The sequence below is a fragment of the Ahaetulla prasina genome, chromosome 3, assembly GCF_028640845.1.
Source record: "Ahaetulla prasina isolate Xishuangbanna chromosome 3, ASM2864084v1, whole genome shotgun sequence".
NCBI classification, from domain to species: domain Eukaryota; kingdom Metazoa; phylum Chordata; class Lepidosauria; order Squamata; family Colubridae; genus Ahaetulla; species Ahaetulla prasina.
Window position 1 is genome coordinate 56867130 of NC_080541.1, and position 21087 is coordinate 56888216.

The 21087-nt window shown below is 37.0% G+C and overlaps 1 protein-coding gene across 2 annotated transcripts in view; it reads right to left on the bottom strand.

Annotated features, from left to right (window-relative positions):
- LAMA3 (laminin subunit alpha 3) overlaps positions 1–21087 on the bottom strand; it is a 158507-nt gene that overhangs the window by 27627 nt on the left and 109793 nt on the right. For both annotated transcript variants that reach the window (XM_058177795.1, XM_058177794.1), the window contains exons 43-56: positions 21002–21052; positions 20209–20360; positions 18699–18809; positions 16524–16635; positions 14034–14201; positions 13385–13581; positions 9086–9202; positions 8608–8762; positions 7524–7665; positions 6024–6123; positions 4740–4856; positions 4310–4489; positions 1072–1214; positions 631–810 (exon numbers count right to left, since the gene is read on the bottom strand). In XM_058177795.1, coding sequence (XP_058033778.1) covers positions 631–810; positions 1072–1214; positions 4310–4489; positions 4740–4856; positions 6024–6123; positions 7524–7665; positions 8608–8762; positions 9086–9202; positions 13385–13581; positions 14034–14201; positions 16524–16635; positions 18699–18809; positions 20209–20360; positions 21002–21052 — 1925 coding nt within the window. The remainder of the gene's footprint in view (positions 1–630; positions 811–1071; positions 1215–4309; positions 4490–4739; positions 4857–6023; positions 6124–7523; positions 7666–8607; positions 8763–9085; positions 9203–13384; positions 13582–14033; positions 14202–16523; positions 16636–18698; positions 18810–20208; positions 20361–21001; positions 21053–21087) is intronic.

Sequence of the window (21087 nt, forward strand, 5' to 3'; positions counted from 1 at the left end):
TTGGCATATTTTTGGCATATTAAGGTTATACAATTTTTAAAAAGCTATCTCAAATTAAACAGCAGTGAAGAAGGTAGCTAGGGCCATGTTCAAAGATACAAATACACTGTGCTTCCAGCTCATATACAGCAGAGCAATCCAAAACAGGGTACTCTTCTTTATATTTAAAAGATCTCATAATTATCTCCTTTTATGACTAATCCAAATATAGGCTAGTACTGTATATGAGCAAGATTTAATTCAGAGCCTTTTGGGAGAATGAAAAGCTTTTAGACATAACAGAATCCAATAATTTAAAGGTTCTGGATTGGGACCACCGCTAGTGAAAACATCAATGGCGATACTGTTACATCCATGACTTTTTTCACAGGTGAGGACGTGGCCTCTGCAATAGACAGAATGCCTCCCTTCATCTCAAATTTATTCAGTTATGGTTATTGACCAGCCAGGTGATAAAAAGGGGGGGGGGATCTCAGAAGCAATGTTAAAATAGAGCTAAGACAGGAGTTAAAAAAAAAACAGTTTAGATTTAAAATTTTAAAAAATGAATAAACTACAGTAAAAAAAAATATTTTGGTTATATATTATGATTTTTCAATAATGGCTTGGTAAGAAATAGTTAACACTTACATCTTTGTTACCCAGATACATGACAAACATGTTGCGTGTTTGTGGTTGTGTCATGTATTCCTTTTTATTAGGTCTTTGTAGAAGGAAAGAAAGGGAAGTATAACCCTTCAGATCATCCAGGATATCAGGAAGTCGAACTTCAACTCCCGATTTGCCATTGAATTTCATAGGGATGGCCACCTAAAATAAGGTTTGTAAATAATTACAAACTTAGTTAGGAAGCAATGCAAAGCTTCAACTTACATACATTTCATCAAACCATACCGTATTTACAGTATATCATTCTTAAACAATTCCAACTGGGATTTACACAGTTTTGTGAATATTACTCTTATCCCCATTGGAGTGACCTAAGTAGGCATCCAAAATAAAATATTTATATTTGGATAAGTATGTGAGAATAATTTTTAAAAAGGAAGCAGGAAAAGTTTTGCCACGCACCTTATTTGCAGCATCTCTGGCTTGCTGGATGAGCTCCCTGATGCGATTTATATTCTCAGTTATATTGCTTGTTGATATGACTTGCTGATTGATATTTGTAATCTTGTTAAATAGATCTGGGAGCATGCTTGTTAAGTTATTTACTGTTGAAAGCATTTTAAAATCAGGGAGAAATATAGATAGTACATATCAAATTACAGTTAAAGTAATTGAAATTTAATTTTTAGTTATTAACAATACACTAGTTTAATTACTTGTTAATTATTAGTCCTAAGTGGAAACAGAAAGGGAAAATTATAATTGACCAGCTTGCTATGCCCTATTTTATTTTCAAGAACACAAATTCCTAGAAGGAATAGCTACATTGTTACGTTTAAACATATGAACAGCCTTTTCCAGTCTTTCACATCTTCCAAATGCCTTGAACTATAATAATTATTCACCTATACCCAACATTCAAGGTGAAGAATTTGAGACTCATCTAAACACCTACTGGGAAATAGAATTATTATTTTGGAGGAAACAGAACTTGTATTGTACTTTAAGCCCAATAATCACTATTAATCTTCTCATCGTTCCCATCACCAATCTCTTTCCACTTATGACTGTATGACTGTAACTTTGCTGCTAGCAATCCTTATGATTTATATTGATATATTGACCATCATTTGTGTTGTAAATGTTGTACCTTGATGAATGTATCTTTTCTTTTATGTACACTGAGAGCATATGGACCAAGACAAATTCCTTGTGTGTCCAATCACACTTGGCCAATAACATTCTATTCTATTCTATTCTATAGTTCTCTAACAGTGTTATACAACAGAAAGTGGAACTTTTTCCTATATACAAAATGAGGTTGATTCAGGAAGTGATAGTCCTGGGTAGACTTGCTTCACCATATAAACCTGGTTCAATTTAACAAGTTAAACCGAGACGACTTCCGGTATCCAGCGGCAACGGACGTCTGGAAGGCTTCTCCTGCCTCCAGCGCCCGAATCCGGCCGCCGCCGAGGCCCTCAGGGGCCAGGTGTTCCGAAAAGGACACCTGCCGCACGGACGGCTCGCCAGGGGTCTCCCAGCCGACATACAGGACTGTGGGGACCGATGCTGGCGCGTCCTAGGCTTGGCGGGGTTTGGAGGCCACAGGCCGCGGCCATTATTTTGGTCGTCGCCTGGGCCGCTGTGCCCGGTGACACCGGGGCATTGGATTTATAACTGCAGCAGCCTGGTGGTGAACAGGGCACGGAGAAGAATTGAGGAGGAGAAGGGAAGGGAATATCGGTAAATGTGAGTGGAGTGCTCCGGAGTGCGGGGGGGTTTTTTCTCCCCTGCGGTTGGAAGGAGCACGAGTTATTCTGGAGAGAGGAGAACTTAAAATAAGAAGATTACCGGTTTTGTGGAGCTCTGGAGAGAAGAGGTGATGGAGAAATTTAGGAGGGAAGGTTTGAGGCCCCCCCTCCTTCTGGGGAACAGTGGTGGCGTCCAGCTTCCGCCTTCACTATGAGAATTTTGATGACATCACTTCCCTTCGGCTTCCTGGTTGACTAACTGTACTCTGGACTCGTTGCTCCTGTGAGTGCCCCCTGGTGGATCCGGAGGAAATTACAAGGATACTGTGCCTGCCTGAGGATTTTGTATTTTTTTTCCGTAATGGCAAAGGTCAGAGACCAACTGCTGGAGAGATGGAGAGAATTTTGGAAAAGTTATCTAATATGGACAAGAAATTGATGAAATAAGAGCAGAAATTGTGACTATCCAAAAGGATTTAAAGGATACTCAACAAGTTTCAGCAGAAAACAAGCAGAAAGTGGAAGGTTTGAGGGTGAGATGCGGGCAGTGCAGAAAAGAGAGGAGACGACAGGCAATGCTGTGCTTGGACTACAGATGGATAAAATGTCTTATTTCCTTAGGTTTCAAAATTTGGAAGAAGTGGACCAAGAAGACTTGAGAGATGTTGTGACTAAATTGTTGGGAGAATTTCTTGGGAGAGGTGTTGATTTCATGAATTGGGATGTGGATCGAGTTTATAGAGTTAATTGCAATATGCACGCACGCATGCAGTTCCTAGAGAGGTTCATGTCAAATTTGTGAGAAGAGAGACGAGAGATGAAATTCTTAGAAAACATAGGAGTGGGGCACTGATTTACAGGGGCAGGAGATAGCCATTCTGAGGCAGATTCCCAGACAGGTACGTGAAAAAGAAAGAAATATTATTTTTGTCAAGCAAATTGTACCAGAAGGAGTGGGCTTCAGATGGCTGATGCCAGAGGATTGATGATTTTCCGGGAGGGCATTACGAAAAAATCAATACAATTGCGGAGGCTACGGCCTATGTGGAGGAACACAAAGCCCTCCTGGAATCAGATGACCCAGGAATTGAAGAAGGGAGGTTATAGATCATGGGCGGAGCGGCTGCCGCTGTTGCGGCCCTGGAGTTGGGTCAGGCTGAACCCAGAGTTCTGAGATCCAAAACTAGGAAGTGATAAAGATATTTGGGATTGTGTTGGTTTTCCTTATTCTCTTTTGTACGATATTCTGTTTATTCTTGACTCTTCTTTATTACGTATTTAAAATTTGTAAACTTAGCTACTTCGTGTCACCTGCTTGCCATATGGCTGTTGTATGTGTTAAAAAATTTGAGTAAAATTCTTATTTTAGATAAGAAAAATGAAAATTTACCATACCTGAAATGTATTTGTATAAACCTTTTTTGACTAATAAAAACTTTTTGAATACAAAAAAAAAAAACAAGTTAAACCTACCTGTAATCTGTTACACCTAAGCCTACTACCACAATAAGTTAAACCTGCCCATGACTTGATTCCTGAAATCATTACAAGTGGTGTTCCCAACTGCTTCAACCAATGACTATGCCCTTAAAATGGAGGAAGAGGATTCAAGCATTTTTGCTGCTGCTTAGATTTGATCAAAGTCTTTAAAATCAGATATCCAAGAGCTGCCTTCCATACATCTATGCTATTTAGGTTTTGACAGGTGTTGCTATGCAACATCTTGGAAGAGATTATTCTAGATTGTGGACCTAAATTATCTGGTTTTGACTTTTCCAGAAAATTCTCTGCAATGTTTGGTTCCATAACACTCACAGGGTGTATCTGCTAAGTGAGGACTCAACAGCTGTTTTAACAACTGATCTTTTTCAGATAATATATCATAAGAAAACTCTGACATTAATTTAAAAATAGTTTAAGGAATCCATGTAAAAGGAAAAAGCTACCTGAATGGCTTGCTTCTCTCAAAGCCTTGTTGAAATCAGTAATCTGTACATTTTCATAGGTGTTCTTTATGTTCTCAACTCCAGCTTTAATTGGGTCCAGTTCACTGAGTACATTTGTAGTAATATTGTTAGCGTTCTTAATCATGGTATTTGCAGTTGTGATTAAGCTCTCTGTATTATCTAGTAGGCAGATAAAATGGCATATAAATTCAGGATAACATTTATTTGTCTTTTAAAGTACAATAATATGTAAAATGCTTTCTACTGAAATATATGAGGCTTATATTCTGCACTATTGTAAGTAAGTATATAATTTGTATATATTTTTTGTTTCTTTTCTTCCACTTAATGCTTTTTTAATTAAAGAAAATATGGGTACAATAAATCCAATAAAATGTACATTAGTAAAAATCCACATCATATTACTTACCTCTCTTTATTCCCTGGAGGTTATTTTGGAACTCACTAAGATCTCCCTGTATTGCAGTTTTTTTCCGTTCTGCTTGCTGAAGCTTGTTCCTCATATCATCAAGTGCTGGACTGAGATCTATAAAATAATCCACTATAGATCATCCTGACAATTATGGATTGCCCTCACTTTATTACTATTAGTAGTTTTGCTATTCATGCTCTTATAACTCACTGCTTTCTGATGAGGTTTCTGTATTTTCCTTTAGTCATTCTTTTGCCCAGATGGCCAGACCATGAACCCATCACAGCCAAATTCATTTTCAGTGTAATCCTACTAGGCAAATTTAGCTACATTTAAATACGTAGCTAAATTTGAGACTTTGGAAAAAGACCCGAGAAGAGCAACTAAGATGATCAAAGGCCTGGAGACTGAAACATATTAAGAACAGTTGCAGGATTTGGGTTTGGCTAGTCTAGAGAAAAGAAGAACTAGGGGTGACATGGTACCAGTATTCCAATATTTGAGGGGCTGCCACAAAGAAGAAGGAGTCAACTTATTCTCCAAAGCACCAGAAGGCAAGACAAGAAAAAATGGCTGGAAACTAATCAAGGAGAGAAGCAACCTGAAATTAAGGAGAAACTTCCTAACCGTGAGAACAATTAACCAATGGACCAGCTTGCCTTCAGAAATCATGGGCACTTCATCACTGGAGGTTTTTAGGATGACACTGGACAGCCATTTGTCTGAAATGGTATAGGTTCTCCTGCTTGAGCAGGCAGCTGGACTAGAGGACCTTCAATGTCCCTTCCAACTCTTCTATTCCAAATATGACTTTGGTTTGAGCATTTTAGAAATATCAGAGCCCCTTTCCCAGATAATTTACAATTACTGGTAGTCAATGGAAGCAATCCAGTTCAAACCATTCTGGAAGTTGAAGTCCATACTTCTGTGAAACACAGATAAAAAAGGAAGAAACCACTGGATTCTATAGCCTCTCTTCTCTAACACACAGCTTTTACTAGGTTGAGTTTTATAGGGTCTGTTTCTCTGAAACTCATTCTGTTGAAAGACCATCTTAAAACAAAGAAAAGCACTTCACTATCAACTACCATACTCTTTATCGAATGTAGTGACTGTGAACTAGGCTGATGTGAAAACGTTCAATTTCGGAAAAGGAGTCAGTCAGTGGTAAATATGTGATAACTTAGCTTCTAACAAGGTCAGGTCTGGAGCAACAGTAGAGGATGAAACCCTAAAATTTTTATCATGGAACACTTGCAATGTATGATGTGCTGATGATACCTTGCAGTGTCTTCTGTGTTTCTCGTGCTTTGTTTAACACTTTTCCACTGCTGGTTTTCAGTCTTTCAGCCATTCCAGGTAGATTTTTTTCATCCACTATCTGAAAATGAAGCACTGCCAGGTAAGAGTTTTGTACAGCACAAGAAGTGCAATTTCATAATCCAAGCCAGCAGTAGCAGAATTGTTTTGTGTAATTCAGAACATTTGGAACTGGAGGTTGGTGCAAAATGAAGCCAGTAGCAAAAAGAGGGCCGGAACAGAGCAATATGCTCCAGAAACAGAGCTGTTACGATACAAAAATCTGTTTCTTTTGAAGTTTATTTATCTCAGTAGGCAAAATATTTCTCTCTCTTTATCACATTTGAAAGAACTTTCTTGGGAGAGAACACAATGCTTACGTATCTCTACTTCTATCTGACCAGAACTCTGATAAGTCATTTCAGATTGCCTGATTTTGTGCTACCATTTGTTCTGTTCATTCTACCTATGACTGAAGATTACTATGAATTTTAGTAATTGTCACTATTATCTGTACTATTGTTACTAGATAAATTATTTTTATGTAATGTTATTGTATTTTATGTCTACTTTTTAGTTTTATCAATTATACGTTCATGTGTTTTCCCATAGGATTTTCATTTCTTTTTCTTTTAAATCTCTCTCTCCCCCCCCATCTCTCTCTCACAGTTGCTATTTTATTAAAAAAAATGTGCATCCCTTATAAATCACCTGGCAATCGAAGATGTTTCTAGTGTTTTCTATCAAAGCTATCATATTGCTTATTTTTCCTTAAGAATTTGTTTGTAAAAAGGGAAAAAACATGGGAATTACAAATATAAGTTATTGCTATCTTTTTCCCCAATAAATTTCATTTGAAGCAGAGTAATTATTTGGAAATTGAGATGGTACGTAGCTGGTAAACCCAAGACAAAAACTAGTTAAATAGCATTCTGATGAAAACCACTACATAAAGCTAATATGCTTGGTCTCCAATCATTTTTCCCAAGAGTCACATCGAAAATTACGATTTAGTCCAATTTTGGGAGATCTCTAGAAATTGAATTCCAGGTTTCTAGAAGCTATGTAAGATCTTAAGGTCTGCCTCAATCTGTTACTGTCCTACAAGTGCAATAGATCACATGTTAAGTTTGTTTATTTTTCTACTGGGCAGGAAGAGGATAGTCTGAAAGTAGTTCTACATCCATTATCTTGTCAAAATCAGACCAGATGTTCCTTGGAGATTTACGTTTGCAGTGACTATTCTTTTCTAGAGGTAAAAGATCAATTAAAATAGCTCATTAACATGGATTCAGATGAGTTCTAGGGGTCTTCCTATAGTTTGGTTGGTGCTCCTTCACAGAATTAGCTTTTGCTAAATTGCTCTTTAGCATCTTGTCCTGCAGTGTAGAACATGTTCAGCCTCTTTGCATACATCTTACATTAATACATGCATTAAAAAATAAAGCAATTCTATATGATGTGCATTTAGAATATTCTTACTGATAAAGCTGAATCTGCTGCACTTGATGCTTTGTTGGCTGCTGCTTCTGCTGCTCTAATAATATCAGAAATATTCTCAAAAGCGGTAGCATCTCCCACAGTACAGGTCACTAGCTCATTCTTGCTAGCATTCTTCTTGAGTCTGTGGAGAGGGTGGAAGCCAAAATATAGTACAGGTATCAAGAAAATTAAAATACTTTGGTTGATTCTTTGGCTTTCATTGAGAAAGAAAGAAAGAAAGAAAGAAAGAAAGAAAGAAAGAAAGAAAGAAAGAAAGAAAGAAAGAAAGAAAGAAAGAAAGAAAGAAAGAAAGAAAGAAAGAAAGAAAGAGAGGAGGGAGGGAGGGAGGGAATGGGTTATCTAGGGCTATGCAACTTTATTAAACACAGCATATTTTGTATAAGCTAATTTGAAATACTGCCATTTAAAGAAAAGACTATTACCAACGTAAGTGTATATGAAATAAAAATGAATCCATTCAGGAAATAGATTTTTTAAAATGGAAATGTGTATAATTTCATCATCAATTATTTTTTGGAGGGGGGGATGGATGTGATTAATTTGGAGAGGACATAGTCTAAACCAGTATTTTTAAAGCGTGGTTCAAGAACCCCTGCCCGCCCCCTCCCCAAAAAAAACCTTAGGGATCTGCAGAATCAATATTATTAGCCAAATATTGAAAATATTTGCAGAAAATTAACACATTTACTCGTTTCATTATTAATTTGTTTAAAATATTATTTTCTTCATTAAAAATATTTTGTTTATGTTAATATCCGATGGGTTTGATATTGCTATTTTTACATGATTCAAAGAATAAATATTCTAAGAAGGTGGCACCATCATCACTGACTAGGCAGCATTTCAGCCCCTCTTCAGGAAACTTAGTTGTGCTCCCCAGTACCTTAAATGCCATTCATCTCTGCAATACAATACATCAGTCTCCTCATTCTTCTTAAATCAGTTTCAATATAACTACATAATTTGCCTTTCCACCAGAAAGGAACCATGTCCAATGTATAAAACACTTCAAGCAAGGAATAAACCATTCTAAAACAATTAATTTACAAAAGGGAAGACATACTCATCCAACTTTCTTGCCAGGTCTTGTAAAGAGTTGGCATACATTTCTGCTTTCACTACCAAAGGTTCCTTACTGGACGATAAGAATTGGCTCTTCAGTTTTTCATCCAGATCTTTCTTTGCTCCATCCAAATTGGCAGCTAGGCGTTCATATTCCTGGAATTAGAAGAGAATTTTATGCATTGTGACTAAGATGCATAACATATTTATAAGAAATAAGTGGCAAGCTTTTGTTTGCTTCAATTTCTTATATAAACCCCAATGGCTGTGCTTTTGAATACAATATGAAGATTATATATAGTAAATGAGCTACAGATGCCTTTTTCATATGTGAATAGTAACAGCTCCTATATTTTGCGAACAGTTACTACTATCTACAAAATCAAGTTATTATTGGTAGTATATTCTTATTTTATCATAATATGAATGTTATTTTCCTCTTTTCAGCCTTATAGAAACTTTAATTCTTTCAAATTTACCTCCTTACTCTTCTGGAACAATTCAAATATACTGTTTGTTTGAGACACTGATGCTTTAGCAGAATTCAAAAGATCCCATATCGCACTCTGTTGTCTAGTCATCTCTTCTGTCTGTTTCTGATAGAAAAATAAAAAGTGATTCCCTTTATTAATGCAAAATAATATCTATCACATAATATAATTACTATTTATAAATTAATTTAAATATGGTTTTATACACTGCCACAATTATACACATTATGCTTTGAGCTACTCTTGGTAAAAGGTAAAGTTCCCCTCGCACATATGTGCTAGTCGTTCTCAACTTTAGGAGGCAGTGCTCATCTCCATTTCAAAGCCAAAGGGCCAGCGTTGTCCAAAGGCGTCTCCGTGGTCATGTGGCCGGCATGACTAAATGCCAAAGGTGCACGGAACAGTGTTACCTTCCCACCAAAGGTGGTCCCTATTTTCCTAGTTGCACTTTTTACGTGCTTTCAAACTGCTAGGTTGGCAGAAGCTGGGACTAGTAACAGGAGCTCACCCCGTTACATGGCACTAGGGATTCGAACCGCTGAACTGCCGTCCTTTCAATCGACAAGCTCAGCATCTTAGCCACTGAGCCACCATGTCCCCTATACTCTTGGTAGCTCAAAGAAAAAAAGGAAAAAACCCAATAACAATAGAAGTGTTATAAAATAAAGCCAACAGACAAACCTAAACTCCAAATGATTGGTGTCAACTCAAATGCTTTCTGTTAAAGCTTTGTTTTAAACAGCTTCTACCAGTACTGAGGCCAAACACGTTTCTCATAGGAAGCCATTTCAGAGGACTGGGCCAACAATGGAAAAACAATTTCCTGAAAATAGTGAAGGGCCACCAGCTATTCTCCCAGTAGCTGGGAATAGAATCAATATGATTGGGATGAAAGTGGCTGGACAGATTCTAGAAGAGAAAAGCATTAGGAAGTATGCAATTCAGCCAATACCTAACTCATAATCTCCTTTGGGGATATAGTATAACATTTTTTTAAAAACATGTGGAAAGGTAGGTATAAAATGACAGTGGACCAGTCAGTGGGGTGTGAAAGTGAAGGATTTTTCTTTTTCTTTTGAGCTATTTCCTAAAAAACTTCTTCAGCAAATAAATCATCAAATTAAACAGAGGCATTGTTTTGTGAGGTATGGAATTTCTCAGAGTCTGGGAAACAAGAGAGAGGTTTTCAAAATATGGCAGCTAAATAGAAGACAGATGTTTCAGCCTTACCTCTTAAGCGAGACGTCAATCCATTTGTTAGGGATTCAGTGAGAAAGAAATTCAAACTGTTCATCAACACTCCATCTTAATGTATTTACTAATAAACTAGGATTGGTCTATACTTTTCTACTTAACTAAAATTTTGTAACTTAATCCTTTTCTTGACATTAAATGGGAATCTCTTTGATTTTTTCTCCCTTGGTCATATGCTGCTGTTAGGTGCTTGAACTACTAAACCAGAGGTGGTATTCAGCAGGTTCTGACCAGTTCTAGAAAACCGGTAGGGAAAATTTTGAGTATTTCTGAGAATTGGTAAATACCACCTCTGACTGGCTCTGCCCCCATGTATTCTCTGCCTCCCGAGTCCCAGCTGATCGGGAGGAAATGGGGATTTGGCAGTAACCTTCCCCTGGAGTGGGTAGGGAATGGAGTTTTTACAGTATCCTTCCCCTGCCACGCCCACCAAGCCACGCGCACCACGCCATGCCATGCCACTCCCACCAAACTACTCCCAAGAACCAATAGTAAAAAAAATTGAATCCTACAACAGAAAGAAAAATTAGAGAAAATAACAGGATTTGTAATTGTAAAAAAGGTTAAATATTTAGGGGTTTATATTACATCATCAAATGTGAAATTGTATAAGAATAATTATGAGGTTTTATGGCAAAAAGTTCAGAAGGAGTTGATTGTTTGGTAAAAATTGCAATTATTGTTGTTGGGGAGAATAGCTGCTATCAAAATGAATGTTTTACCTAGATTTTTATTCCTCTTTCAGATGATACCAATAATTAAGGAAGATAAAAATCTGGAGGAATGGCAGACTGGAATTAATAAATTTATATGGGAAGGTAAAAAAGTGAGGGTTAAAATGAAAATAATTCAAGATTCTCGGGAAAGGGGAGGTTTAAAAATGCCCAATTTTAAATTATACTATGAAGCAGCTGCTCTCTCTGCAATAAGTGATTGGTTTAATTTAACGGAGAAAAGAATTCTGAATATAGAAGGTTATGACTTGTTATATGGATGGCATGCATATTTAATTTATGACAAAAAAGTGGATAAGGCTTTTAAAAATCATGTGTTAAGAACTGCTCTTTTGCGTGTTTGGAAAAAATACTCTTATAAACTAAATTATAAGGTTCCTATGTGGGCAAGTCCTAGACATACAATAGAGAATATAAATATAGAACAGAATCAGGAAATGATTACATATAAAGATCTTTTGTATACTGAAAGAGGTAATTTGCAATTAAAATCTCTGCACGTATTAAAAGAAGAAGGGAAAAATTATATTTGGTTTCAATATGAGCAACTACGTGCTAGATGGAAGGAAGATCAGAAAATTGGTATAGTGCAGAATGAGGAAAATTAGGTAAAGCAAATTAGAAATCAGTCTCAGGAGCATATAAAGAGATTGTATAATGTGTTACTTGAAATAGATTCTGAAAGGGATTTGGTTAAGGACTGTATGATAAAGTGGGCACAAAATTTTCAGGAGCCAATATTATTGGAAACTTGGGAAAAATTTTGGGTTAGAAATGTTAAATTTACGCAGGCACAGAATTTAAGGGAAAAATTTTATAAAATGTTTTATAGATGGCATTTAGATCCTAAGAAACTATCGTGTATGTATCCAGATATGCAAGCAAAATGTTGGAGATGTAATTGTGATGACACTACATATTTTCATATTTGGTGGACTTGTAAGGATATTAAGGCCTTTTGGATAAAAATTTGGTGGATTTTACAAAATGTTCTGAAAAAGAAGATAAAGTTCCTGCCACATTTTTTTCTGCTGGGAATTATTACGGACTGTACAGTAATTGAGACTAAATTGATTTTAAATCTAATAACAGTGGCAAGATTACTGATAGGATAGTACTGGAAGAAAAAGAAGTACCTACAATAGAAGAATAGATATTGAAAGTTGCCAATTCGGCTGAGATGGCAAAAATCTCAGCCTTTTTGAAAGACAATACGCAAGAAAGATACTTAAAGGAATGGAGAAAATGGATTGACTATATTCAAAGTAGATATCAGATTAAGAGTTATCAAACTGCCTTTGAATGATTAGGATGTATTATTTCTGATTGTTTTGGGGGAAGTTAGGAACTGATGAGAATTGTAGGAGTATAACTGAGTTGGGAGGGAAAATTTTTTTAGCATATGTTTGTTTTATTTTTAACTATACCTTGTGTTTGTTCTGGGAAGTCGGGGGAGAGGGGAGGAGGGTTGTGAAGGGAGGGGTGAGGGCGGGGAGGGGGTGGGGGGAAAGGGGGGGAAATTTTGTAAAACTTTTTCAATTTAAAAAAAAATTGAATCCCAACACTGTACTGAATGTCTGGGTCTATATGACCCTCAAGGACTTGAAGGAGGTCCCTGTTCTCCTCTAATGTCCACCCACTTAGTGTGTTATTTATTTATGCTTTGTCTTTTGAGATATGAATATCAGGGGTGAAGTCCTGTACCGAATGTCTCCTGCCCTTCAAGGACAACTTTGTGGCTGAATTTAGCCCCTAGACAAGCCTCGCTCTTTCTTGCCTGTTTTCAACAGGAAAGACCTCCCACTTGGTATTCTTCTTCTCTGGCTGGCAACCAAGAGCAAATGCTATTCTGAATGAAATCTACCATGCATCGACTGCTGAAGAACTATTTCTTTTAATGGACAGTGATGAATATCTTAGGTATTTGGCATGGAAACAGAACATGAATTAACAATTTTTACATGTCCTGGTATGATTGGGTCAGTCATGGTATTTGCAGGACAAAAAGAATGAGCTGAGGCATGCCAGATGACTAAACTTTTGCTTAACTATTTCTTTTAGATAAACTACGTTATAGAGTACTAAAAAAATAAAATAGCAAAAAACCAAACCCATAGGATAAATCTAATTCACAGGGTCTTTTACAAAATTGTCTTGAGACAAGTTACAGATGTATTAACACTTGCAATAGTTTTTGCCAATTTTCCCACAAATTATGGAACTTTCTCCATTTAATGCAATATGCATAAAGATCCATGAGTCTAGATAGGTAAGTAGGTAGACAGTTAGATAGATTTACCTTAATCTCTTCCAAAAGACGTTTATTTTCTCCATTTAAGTTTTCAGCTAGCTTTGTTTGTTCCTTTGCCTCTCTCAAAGATTCATGAAGATCATTGAGCTTGGATTCATATTCATTTAGTGAATCTCTCACACTTTTAATGAGCCCTTGGTTGTTTGTTTTACGCTTTTCTAGTTCATTCCTTATTCGATTTAGTACTATGCAGAATGAATAAAGTAAAAGAAGAATAAATCAAATATCCTGTGAGCATTAGGTCCTTCAAGTCTTTTTGGGTCACATTCTTTCTATAAATCGTGAAATTATTTTTAGTTGGGTAGATCAACTGGCCTAGTAAATGTAAATATAGATATGAATTAGCCTTCAATCCTGTGTATTTTTATCTTTATGTTTCCAAACTTTCTGTAAAGATTATACAACAGCAAAAACTCAACTCAAGTCCTGAACTAGTTTCAAGCAGCAACAAAGTACAATGTTATTGAAGTGACTATTGCCAGTTTTCTTCATTGTTAGACCACAACATCCTTCACATTCATTACGAACTCAGTGAAGCATTTCCAGGCAAGGCAACCGTCTTTCTCCATCTATTCCCACCTTAGTAAATCCAATCGAGCCATTTCTACCCAAAATAGTTACAGTTTATAACTCTTACAGCGTTGGGCTTTTCCTTTTTCCTTTTCTGCTTCTGTTAGCTGTTGGCCAAAATTGCGGTTTCTCATTTCATTGATCATTTGCTGAGCTTGCATCAGTTCTTTTGCAGAGTGTTCTGTAGGCAAAGAGGTTCCATCTGTAGAAGTGCCGTCTATCTGTCCCAAGAGAACTAAGACAAGAAAAACATCATTTGAGTAAATAAGAGACTTTACCATACCCTATTACAAAGATATGTGGTATATTTTTAAAGTAGGAGTGCAAACACGCGCTCTTCAGGGCAGCTGCAAATCTCTCCAGAAGTCACATCAATTTGTAGTGATGGAACTGGGAAATTGTTAAATATATGAGAAATAACTATATCAATTATAATTGGTTTTGTCTTGCTCTGACCACTTCCTGGGCTGGAGCCCTAGCAATCAATCATAAATAAATAATAAATAATAATAATAAATTTATATTTATTATATAAATCAGATAAAATAAAGAACCTGTAAGCAGTCACGCCCCCCCCCCCTTTAAATTTAAAAGGTAGAACTTTCCATTCAATACACTATAAGTAAATTATTAATGATATCCTAATTTATCTCAGTGGATAGAAACTGCCAATGTACACTGGGCTTATCAAAACATTGCAGTCTTATCCACAACTTCTCAGAAGTAAAGTTAATTTAGTTCAATGAGATTTATTCCTGAAAACATGGTTCTAAAATAACGATAGATCTTCCTTGATAGATGTCCCAAGTTGATATTTCCATCTCTCTTTTTTTTTTTTTGCTTTTATGAGCAAGGCGTAACCCTTTTGCATATTAAGAGAACAACCCACAAGTCAAAGACAAAAAGTCTATGGCTATCGTAAAGGTGACAAACACATCCTTGGGGGAGGAAAATTGCCTCATGTCTTAAAACAAATGCTGGGGCTGTTTTAGACTACTCTTCTCCAATATCCACATTCTAGGGAAGATCGTAGAGAAGGTGGTAATTTGCAACTATCTAGACAACTCTGAATGAAATGGATTGTCTAGATCAGGGGTGTCCAAACTTGGTCCCTTTAAGACTTTTGGACTTCAACTCCCAGAGTCCCTCAGCCAGCAAAGCTGGCTGAGGAACTCTGGGAGTTGAAGTCCAAAAGTCTTAAAGGGACCAAGTTTGGACACCCCTGGTCTAGATCATAACAGCTAGAATTCAGATCTGGATATCAGATGGAAACTGCAGTGGTCATCCTAGGATAACCTTTTAAAGGCCAGGGATGAAGGAATGAAACTCAGCATTGATTGGTGTATCCATCTAGGCCAAATGCAAGGGCTAAGGGGTTCTCCTCCTTCCTGAACAGCTACTTCCAGTTGGTGAGGGATAGAAATAGAGTGTTTGCACATTGCATTATAGCAGGGGTCTCCAACCTTGGTCCCTTTAAGACCTGTGGACTTCAACTGAGGACCCAGATTGTTGGGGGGGGCAATAAGTTGACTTTGTAAATATACAAATAGAATGAGACTATTGCCTTACACACTATAAGCCGCCCTGAGTCTTCAGAGAAGGGCGGGATATAAATGTAAATAAATTTTTAAAAAAAACTTCCCAGAGTCCCTCAGCCAGCAAAGCTGGCTGAGGAACTCTGGGAGTTGAAATCCACAAGTCTTAAAGGGACCAAGGTTGGAGACCCTTGCATTATAGGACATTGTACAGCTCAGCCATTTCCCCTTATGATTTAACATTTACTTTAAGCTGCTAGAAGATGTCATTTGTCAATATAGGGCAACCTATCATCATTGGTAGAAAAATTCAGCTTTCTTGTATGTCTCTACTCTCGGCAGGGCAGATAGGAGATGAAGATTCTAACCCAGTGCTTGGAAATGGTTAGGAAATAGATGAGAGGAACAGGCCCAGGTTGAATTCATCTACAGTGGTATAGTTGTAGATTTGAAATTGTTCTGAAACCAGATATATTCTATTTGGGGGGGGTGTCATACTCATATGGACTGAGCTGGTTTGCAATCTGGAAATTGTCCTGGATTTTTAGCTCCTTCTTGAACAGCATGTAGAGGTCAAAACCATGAGACATTTTACAAAACACCCTCTGATGCACCAATTGCATCTTTTCCTCGATCAGGAGGCATTATGCATAAACAGTGTTTTGGGGGTGGTTTTTTGTTTTTTTTTGCCTGTGTGTGGTTTTAAATAACAATAATTGTTGTGAATAGAAGCTGTTTCAAAATCTTATTATTGCAGAAACAGGTACTGAGGAGGACAGTAATAAAACTTTTTCACTAAGATTGACTTCAAAAACTGTTCCCATTACTAATGCAATAAGGTTTTTAAACAGCATCCACTGATATAAGCAGAAAATGAAGTGGAAGTATCTCTGTGTGCATGAAAGAAAACAAATTGAAAACTGCCTGCTATGGTGCTGGAGAAATTAGCCAAGAATTAGTTTGGTTCGCATACTGATATAATTTCCCCACCCTTAATGTAGAAAAAAAGACATTACTCTTACCATTAATATGGATGAGAATAGATTGGATCTTTGAAATTAAAGTTCTTCCTCTTTGATTAGTTTTACTAAAATTATTTAAAAGAGTCTGTGCTTTCTTGTAATTACCTTCAGCCTAAAATAGTGAGTTAAAAATTAGATAACATTAGTAAAAGTTTGATTTAAAAGTATTTAATATTATGATTTATTTGGGTGTTTATGTTCCACTCTACTACATTAACACATGTCTTTGTAGAAGCCAGTATAATTTACTGTTATAATATGACTAATTTGACCAAAGGATGAATTTGGCATTTTTTAGCCATTCATAAAAGATTTTTTTTAAATGTATTTATTGCATAAGCTTTACCAGAAATATTGAACAGATATCACACAAGGATAAAGATACAAAAGCAAAGGAACAGATACTACTAATAAAACATAAATAAAACATTATGGAAAAATAAGTAAGGGGTGTGCATAAGAGCACCAGCGTGCCTACCGTCCCTGTCCTAAAGTTCCCTTTAATTGTATTCATTTTATGTATTCAATTCATGCTTATACTTATATGTATTATCTAATACGTACTCGACAAATAAATAAATAAATAAAAATATAAATAAATAAATAAATAAATAAATAAATAAATAAATAAATAAATAAATAAAAGTATTGATAACTCGTGAGAAATCTGCTCACTCAAGATAGAAACCTGGGGGATAGGTGCAACAATGTATACTACTTTTGGGAACACTATAATGATCACCAAGTTTCTTGCTAACGAACAGTGACAGAGAGAATGCCCCAGGTAAAACACTTTTATAGATTTTATATGTCTTGTTGACATTGACAAACAGAAATATAAAAGAAATGATACAATTACAGACAGTCCTTGAGTTATAACAACTTACTCAGCGATTATTTGAAATTAAGACTGCACTGAACAAATCTTACTTACAGCCAGTCTTCGACTTACAGCCAAAATTGAGCCTGGAAACTCAATTGTTGAGTGAAATGGCCATTAAAAAAAATATCACATGACTGCCCATGTACCGTATTTTTCCAGACTATAAGATGCACCTAGCTTTTGGGGAGGAAAACAAGAAAAAAAAATCTACCTCTGCCTCCCAGTAATTTGCCTCCTTGCAGCAAACAGCAAACAGCCTGATCAGCTTCAGCACAGCCTGATTTAGCATGAGCAGCTGATTAGCAGTTGGATTGGCCTCCCAGAATACCGCCGATCAGCTGTTCCAGGCTGTGGGGATCACTGCAACCCATCACCGCTGTCGTCGCCCATCACCGCTGTCGCTGCCCATTGCCGCCTCTGTGTGCCCCATTTTCAGCCTCCAAGTGTCCTGTTTTTGGCCTCCGTGTGCCCTGTTTTTGGCCTCCGCGTGCCCTGTTTTTGGCCTCCATACACCCCATTTTCGGCCCCCACACGTACCATTTTCTGCCTCTGCACATCCTATTTTCAGCCTGTTCCAGGCGGCAGGGATAGAAGGAGCCGAAAACAGGATGCATGGAGGCCAAAAATGGGACGTGTGAAGACTGAAAATAGGGCACAGAGGTAGGGATAGGTGGCGTCGGTGATGGGCAGTGATGGCGGCAATCCCTGCAGCCTAGAACAGCTGATCGGCGGTATTCCGGGAGGCCGATCCAACCGCCAATAAGCTGCTTGTGCTAAATCAGGCTCTGCAGAAACTGACCAGCTGTTTGCTGTTTGCTGCAAGGAGGCAAATTGATCGGAGGCAGAGACTGAAGAGTGGGGGCTGGCGGGTGGGAGGGCAGGGCTTTGGCAACATTCATTCTATAAAACACACAGATATTTACACCCACTTTTGGGGGAGAAGTGCATCTTATAGACTGCTTGAATTTGGAGTCCCTCTCATCTGTAAGGGCTGGCTAAAAATGCCTCTCAAAAGATGCCATTTCTCCTCCACAGACGGAAGGGAATACCTTTGGAAAGATGCACTAACAGAACTCACATCTTCCAGATCTGAACTGCATTTCTTCACCCTGTATGGACACCAGGCTAACATTTTGCCATTTATTAAAGATACCCTGAGACATGTTTTTTAACATTTATTATTATCATTTTTTACAAAGTCTTCAAAGCTCAAATATGATTGTTAAAAACACAAACTTTTATTTAAAAAAGCCATGGACTGAAAGCAATGTGTATAAGTTTTAAACACTTACCTTTTCTTTCAGAGCATTCATATTTTGATTAAGCTGAGACAAACCTGTCTCCAGTTCATCTACCTTTGAATTCTGAGTTTTAATAACAGAACGAGAATGATTCAACAGACTCTGAAAATAAAAGTAGAAGATAGAGAAGATCAAGGACTTGACTTCCAGTCATGCATGGTCATTAGGAATTGTGCATGGAAATGAATATACAGCTGGTGTGACTATTCTCACAAGATATTGCAGTTGCTAATTTTACCAGATGCATTTCCCCCACAACATTGTATTGAACTTGAAAAAAATACAAAATAAAAAGGCAAAAAAAAAAGTTGAAGAGAGGAAACAGAGGCAGAGAAAAAGCAAAATTTGGCGTGCAGCCAAGAAGAGACAAAAAGCTGTAGAAAAGAGTAACTTCCAATTTTCTTTGGTACAGATTCAAGCATTGAATATAATGCTCCTTTGAACTAGAGTAAAATATAGCACATAATACTTCTGTCGGCATAAGCAGTTCTAGTCATCAAATCCCAAGGCTAAAAGTTCATTTATTTCCATTTCAAGCAAAATTTTAGCACTATGCTTTTGATAAACTAACCAGAAGAAGGCAATACTGCTATACTGCTGCCAAGAATACATGTCCATGATGTCAGCAGAAGTTGTGCAGGAATTGGGCTGAGTTAAATGTTAAAGAAGGCTTCTAAAACAGATCCATGAATAATACATTCCATCCATCAGTCTAATCTGAATTGGCTGCGAGGGTCTTTCTTTTGAAGTGGCACAAGAAAGAGTAATGGAGAATTATTAGGTTGTATTTTGGGGGAGGTTAGGAGTTGATGAGAATTGTAGGATTATAATTTAGTTAGGAAGGAAATTTTTTTAGTATCTGTTTGTTTTATTTTTACTATACCTTGTGTTTGTTCCGGGAAGTCGGGGAGGGGTTTGTGAAGGGAGGGGGGAGGGGGAAAGGGGGGGGAAATTTTGTAAAACTTTTTCAATAAAATATATACCGTATATACTCGAGTATAAGCCGAGTTTTTCAGCACATTTTTTGTGCTGAAAAACGTCCCCTCGGCTTATACTCGGGTCTATACGGCTTATACTCAAGTTTTTTTTTTTTTAAGCCCCTCGGCTAATACTCGAGTATATAGGGCTTATACTCGAGGTTTTTTCTTTTTCACATTTTACGGACTGAAGCCCTGCGGTGCAGTGAGAGGCGGGCGGGGAGCCGCCAGCCTTCTCAGCTGAGGGAGGGAGGGTTTCCCCAACCGGTAGGTGCCTCATTTCCCACCCTCGGCTTATACTCGAGTCCCCAGTTTACCCCAGTTTTTGGGGTAAAATTGGGGACCTCGGCTTATACTCGGATCGGCTTATATTCGAGTATATACGGTATATATATTAAAAAAAACATTTAAAAAAAAAGAAAGAGTAATGGAATGGGTTTCATCAAAATTCAGAACCATATTCCAGCCCCATAAGAACATTCTGGAAAATGTACCCAATCCCATGGAAAGCCAGTTGGAGTTACCTCCAGTTGCTTGCTACGGACTTCCAGGTGCTTCATCTGGCCCAGCAGTTGGGCACTTGTGTTGATACTTTGCATTTGAAATTCAATCACTCGGAGCTCACTTCCCATTGTACTCAAATCTTCCAGCAATGTGATTACACAACTCCCACAAGCTAAACCAAAAAGAGCACACATGGAAGAGTTTAAATATACATTTAATTATATACAATATAATTGTATATAATATACAATTACTTTTTAATATTTACATATTTAATTAATAAAACATTTAATATTTTAATATTACAATTACAATTAATATAAAATTACTTTTTGTATATTCAAAAAAAGAATGGGTCTACTGAAAATAATTATGGGACAAAACGATATTTTCAGAAAATATTGTTTGTTACTAAAGCCAATAATAAAACTTTTGAAATGGTGTCATAAAACTATGTTTGTCATACAACTGTACTGCTTGTCTGCACTATTTTACTGTTACAACCAACAATAAAGCCAAGTACATGTAAGATGGTAACCAAATCCTTGAAGCCATTCTTTGTATATCTCTCATGTTAGTTCAACCTTTCCTAACTTGCTGCCCTCCAGGTGTATTGGATTACAACTTTTAGCATCCTCACCATTAACAGAGAGATTTCCTCTCACTACTGGGGGTTTAGATAACTTGTTCTGAATAGGCTTATTATCCACAAGAAAATGCCAGAATTGCTCTTTCTAATCTCTCACAACATAGCTCTTTATTAGTGCTATAAGTATAAGCAAGCTTTCAGACAAAATAAAGTTTATAACTTACAATTACAATCTTCATTTGGATCTATGTCTTTTGGTTCTTGGCTTATGCATTCTGGAAATTAAAAGAAAAAAAGGAAAAATTAAAAT